The sequence below is a fragment of the Morone saxatilis genome, unplaced genomic scaffold, assembly GCF_004916995.1.
Source record: "Morone saxatilis isolate NCDOM2014 unplaced genomic scaffold, NCSU_SB_2.0 Contig1, whole genome shotgun sequence".
NCBI lineage: Eukaryota > Metazoa > Chordata > Actinopteri > Moronidae > Morone > Morone saxatilis.
In genome coordinates this window covers 21,659,477-21,665,281 of record NW_023339651.1, presented here as the reverse complement: position 1 = coordinate 21,665,281, position 5,805 = coordinate 21,659,477, and the positions used below count along the sequence as shown (strand labels likewise).

Sequence of the window (5,805 nt, the reverse complement as noted above, 5' to 3'; positions counted from 1 at the left end):
CTTGTGTAGCGCCTTTCTAGTCTTACGACCACTCAAAGTGCTTTTACACTATGTGCCACATTCACACAGATTCATACAGTGATGGCAAAGCCCATCGAACAGAAACAGTCATTCATTCACATTAACTCACCGATGACTCAGCATCTGGAGGAATTTGGGGTTCAGTATTTTGCTCAAGGATACTTCAACATGCATTGGGAGGTGATCGAACCAGCAACCTTCCGATTAGTGGACGACCCTCTGAGCCACAGCCACCCGGAGTATGTTGTTCTTACAGAGGCTTATTATTTCCAACTTTTTTTTATTCTGGGACTGTGGTAGCTTAGCATATTTCACAGTAAAACTGGCCAACTTATGCAGCCCATCAGTTCATCCTGCCAGAAACAAGCCATTTTAGCTTGTGTCTCTATTTGGCCCCCCTCCCTAAAAGCCCACTTTCTTCTTATTGGCCAACCTGCAGAAGCCTACAGAAGGGCAGTGCCCAGTGCGGTAGACGCCATCAGAGCAGAGGGTAACCCTGGGGGTCGGACCTCACTTACTGAGTAACTGATTACTGTACAAAAAGACAACTTTATTTATTCCCATTTTGGTGACTGCGTCATATTTGAATATTTTTTGCTTTTCTTTCCTTCTGGCCTGTCTACCTCCACTTTTGATTTACATAGTTTGCTGATGTACACAGAGGTTAACTTGAAGTGAACATTTTTGAGTGATACAGCCTGTTCACACAGTAGTGTAACTAAAATGCAGAAATTGACACTTTGGGATTTGAATTTAGACCTGTTTAACCATATGATGGGATGCTTACATTGGCCAAAATTATTCTCTAGAGGGATTTTTTCTTACTGTAATAGTAATAAACAACACCTCAACAGATTATAAAAGCTCCAGTCAAGAGGAAGAAGAGAATTAATTCATTAACAAGAATTGTCAGCAGGCTTGCGTGTGAGTATTCAAAAATTACTTCTACTTTTTTTTTTATTCGTCCAGACTCCAAGTCAAAGGCCAAGCAGGCAGTGAACAAACGCAGGAAGGGTGAGGAAGATGAGAAGAAGGCAGGTCTGAAGAGGCTCAAAACTGACATGGCTTCTGATCTGTCAGAGAGTAGCGACTCAGAAAACCCACACAAGAGGACTGCCCACTTCTCGTGCTCCTCTTCCTCCTCATCGTCTTCGTCGTCCTCCTCCTCTTCTTCTTCCTCCTCCTCAGAGCCCAACTCTGAGAATGAGCTGAAGACGAGCAGCAGTGACGTCAAACCAAGTGGTGTTTCCAAAAAGGAGGAGGATGAGAAGCCGCTGATGCAGGGCACCAAAATGAATGATTCCTCGTCTCTCATTGGTCGCCTGTCTCCATGGGTGGAGCTTCAAGCAACAGAGGACAGCAAGAAGGGTGTGGTTAAGGAAACAGGCAAAATGATAACGAAGGAGGAGGAGGAATTGGTCGCAGTAACACAGATCACCCAGTCTCCACGGCAACAGACTCAGCTGATGTCTGACACCGTCCAGGGCGCCATTATGGACAGCAGTAAAAACACTTTGAAAGGTACAGTCAACTGATGCATGATAACTGTCATATGTATGATGATTATCAGTAAGTTTAGTATCCTTACAGTGTAATGTTTTTATTCCTGTTTATTAGTGTCATCTCGATCCCAGACGCCGTCGCTGTCCCTCCACGGTGGCAGTGTAATCGACATTACAGACGATGCCCAGGCAACAGTGCACCAGGAGAGTTCGGAGGCAGTGTCAGCGCTGCTTGCATCGCAGAAGGCTGAGTCCACGTCACTCTCACCTTACCTCCCCCTGAACCCCTCCCCCGTCTCCTCGCCTCCCGTCCCTCCATCTCCCTCTCCATCAGAAGGGGGCCGCAGGATGGATATTGAACCTCCCATACAGCAGCAGCAGCAGCAGGGCATTATGGGAGGTGGTATTACAGCTGTCAGGAGCTTAGGCAAAATAGAGTTTGCTCCCTCTGAGGTCATCAGGTGAGAACAGAAATTATGTTTAAGTGTATTTTTTAAAGTCAGGTTCTGAATGTTACAGATCATATTCCTGATATGATGACTGGGTGTCAGGTGTAGTTATTTGTATAGTTGTTCCGGTACCATTAGCAGGATCAGAAATTCTTCTGATACTGCCTAAAATAGATACAATGTAATTTATTAGCCCCAAAACAAGTGAAAGGGATAGTGAAGCACCCACCCTACTCTGACTCTGACAAAGGGTTTAACCTGAGCCAGGAAACACAACAATGATAGCAATCATATTGTATTGGAACATCTCTACACTGCACGTCCAATGGGGTAAACCAATTTCACTTGGCTAGAATTCTAAAAAGTAGCATAAAGATCTAACCACTAAAAGACTGTAATGGGCCTTAAAACTAGAAGAAATGCCAAAAATGTAAGCAAGTTGTGCTTATTACAAGTAATAAACCTCTTAAATAGGTATTTTGATCACTTTATTGAGCTCAATTTTAGAATTTGTACCTTAATCTATGATTATTAAGCAATTAAGCAATTAGCAAAAAAGGCACAATTTCTTCAAACAGCATAATAAAAATAAGTGACTTTGTTTTACATAAAGGCACCAGATTATTTTTAGCATTCTTTATTAAAACAATGAAAAACTAAACAGCTGCTTCATTTACCAGGACAAGACTACTTTCTCTTAAACTGAGAAGTTGTGCAAGTGGTCTTAGTGTTAAAATAAGGAAAATAATCTTGTCCCTCTGCTGGGATATAATGCAAACCATTGTTGTAACTTGTTACTGGTTACGTCTAGCTCAATATTAGCTGTAATATCTTATGAAGACAAAGGTATATTTTCTTAAAACTAGATAACTTCTTGATACAAAACATGCTTGACAAGATTATTTTTCTTTTTAGACAAAAAATGACTAATTTCGCAGACACAAGACTATTTTACTTTCTTGAGATTTCTTTTTTGCAGTGTAGTTATTAGATAGACCATCCGGTCCCCCAAAATGTCTCCCAGAAGCATGGTTTGCTTAATTTAACTGTTGTAGTAATTCAATACACCACCTGATTTTCGTGTGTATGTAAGTGCTGACAGTGCAGTAAGATGACACTGTAGTGAGAGCACACTTCTTCCTTCTTTTCCTTATCGTGAATGTGACAGAATTTTACAAATTGCTAAAAGTTCAATGGCTTCCTAGGATTCATTGCTTTGTGTAATGATCCTAATTCTGCTGTCAGAGTGATTTTTTCCTTTTGCAGTCTTTGTCCTGTACTGGCTCTCATGTAACAAACTGATTAGAAACTCATGTACATGGTTACAAAGCTAAGACACCACCTTTTGTGGGGGTAATCTGGTTTCTCTATTTTGGAAAGAAACTAGGTTTAGGTTTCTTGTTTACATGACATTTTAGGAGTCATCTAACTGGAGAAAACCAGCTGACCCAGTTATTGCAAGTAAACACACTGAATTGCTACTACCAGCGTTTATGTTAAAAAATTAGTTGAATTTTAATTTTATAGCACCAAAAGGCCTTAAAGTCAGCTGAATAAAATTAGTATTACTGCAGCAATGAGAAAATAGTAGTATAACTAGTAAAATACAAAAACAAAAGATTAACTAAATGGCAATAAGGGTCTGAGAGATTAGGAACTGAAGTCAAATTAAAAAAGACTAGCATATAAGCACACTGTATTAAAAAAAATATTGAATTTGTAAGAATCGTGGTTTTCTGGAACAAGTAACATAATGGAAACCTCAATAGCAAAAGCTTGCTCCTTATGAGCAAGGATCAATCTAACAATAACCTAGGATCAATCAAACAATTGACAGTATATCAGATATAAAGGTCTGCTTTTGCTATATAGAGGTTCCAAAATCAGTAGCAACCTGATAACAGGTTTTACAATTCATACAAATCATCATCGAAATCATGAGTTTACATTTTTCTTAGATACATCATATACATTACAGTACATGGAAAGTGGCCATGTACTTTAAGCATGCTTGTAATTTACACTAGTATTTATCTGGTCATAGGAATAATTGAGCACTTTGTTTTTTGCACACATGATTCAAATGTGAGAGGGGTTCCTCCTTCCTTCCATTAAATGGTTTTTCTGTTTGTCCTTACCCAAATCAAAGTTCTAAAGCCCTGAGGGGTATATTTGGGCTATATAAATCAACTTGACTTGATTGTGACTGTGACCTCATCACTAGACTCAATGATAGAGGTTATAATAGTAAATACAGATCATTTTGTATGTACATAAGTAAAATCATTTTTGTCTTTTCCAGGCCTGTCACATCGATGGCTGAAAATGTGGTGCTGGTGGAGAAGGAGAAAACAGTCCTTCCTCATCATCATCTTTTTCATCACCATCAACAGCAGCAATATCAGCAGCACACACAGCAGCAGCAACACTACACATCCCTCCACCCCAGCATTAAGAGCCCGTCTCTGTCTGAGGAGACGCGAAAACACCCCCAACAGCCCCCCCACAAGATAAACACCCTCCTCCCCCCTGACTTAGCCAAATCCAAAATGAGCCCCAACCCAAACCCCAACCCAGGTCAGCTCGACTCCTTGAAACAGAAACACCCTAATAACTCTCAATGCCATCCCTACCCCAACACAAACCCAGCTGACCTTCTCAAGGCTAAACCCCACCCAAGCCTCCTGGACATCTCCAAACCTAAACCCAACACTTCCCCAGAGGTCTCTAAACATAAAATACCGAGGTACTGTGATACCTCCCCACCTCCGGCATGCCGTTTGTCCGCTAAAATAGAAATAGCAGAACCTCCACGGTCTGGTTTCAAGCCGGTGCGGTTGGAGTCAGGCAGCATCAGCACGAGCAGCAGCAGCACAAAGAGCCCCCTGATCATCGATAAGAACGAGACCTTCACTGTTTACAGAGACCCAGCACTGGTACGCTCAGACGCAGAGAACTCTGCCTCAGCCACCGTCTCCTCCAACCACGTTGCAGCCTATCTCCATTCCCACCTGCACACCCTCCACTCCACCTCCCCTCACTCCCCCTGCCTCAACCCCACATCCCACCCTCACGCTGCCTCTCACCTCCTTGCCCCTCCTCACACCTCTGCCCTACCTCACCCACACCTTTTACCCCCCGGGGTGCTCCCAGCAATGCCTCCTTCAGCAGCCTCTCTCCTCGGAGGCCACCCTCGGCTTGACTCCCCCAGCGGGTTGGGCCACCTCAGCCTGCATCATCCAGCAGACGTACACCAGCAGCAGTTCCTACAGGTACACAGACACCATTTAAATCCATCTCTGGGGGCAGATGGGGATGAGAGGAGAATAATGTTACTTCCCCTCTCAATTTATCCAAGTTTGAAGCTGAAAGTTATTTACACCATTCTTTCGAAACCAAAACAAGCTAAAACTGTGTCTTTTTTTAGGGTCAAGGTCCCCCTCCACCCCCTCTACTAGCCCAGGCTCACAGTGGGGCAGCAGGGCTTGGTCTGTACCCCATCCTCTGGCAGTACCCCAATGGAACACCAACCTCCTACCCCACAGGGCTCAACCTGCCCCCTACAGCTAAGTGGGTCCACCCTGAAAATCCTGTCACCGTGAATTCCGAGGCCTCTCTCAGGAGGGTAGGTGTTTGTCTGTGCTTTGGAGGAATTGTACATGCACATCTGATTGTCTCTTTATTGGCTTGTCTTGGAACAAAGTGAACAGTAAGGATGGAGGGAGAAAGGAGATTTTGGCCCAAACACAAACCCCTAAGACCATATCAGATGTGTCTGGGCTTTTAAAGGATCACTCAGGACTCATCACTACGTCACACAGCAGCAACAGCAG

The 5,805-nt window shown here is 43.1% G+C and overlaps 1 protein-coding gene across 1 annotated transcript in view; it reads left to right on the top strand.

Moving 5' to 3' along the window:
- Nucleotides 1–5,805, top strand: part of jmjd1cb (jumonji domain containing 1Cb) — a gene marked incomplete in the record, with an annotated part of 33,715 nt that overhangs the window by 7,240 nt on the left and 20,670 nt on the right. The window contains 4 exon segments of the mRNA XM_035668090.1: nucleotides 991–1,542; nucleotides 1,639–1,984; nucleotides 4,275–5,244; nucleotides 5,400–5,597. Of these exon segments, the coding sequence (XP_035523983.1) occupies nucleotides 991–1,542; nucleotides 1,639–1,984; nucleotides 4,275–5,244; nucleotides 5,400–5,597 (2,066 nt within the window).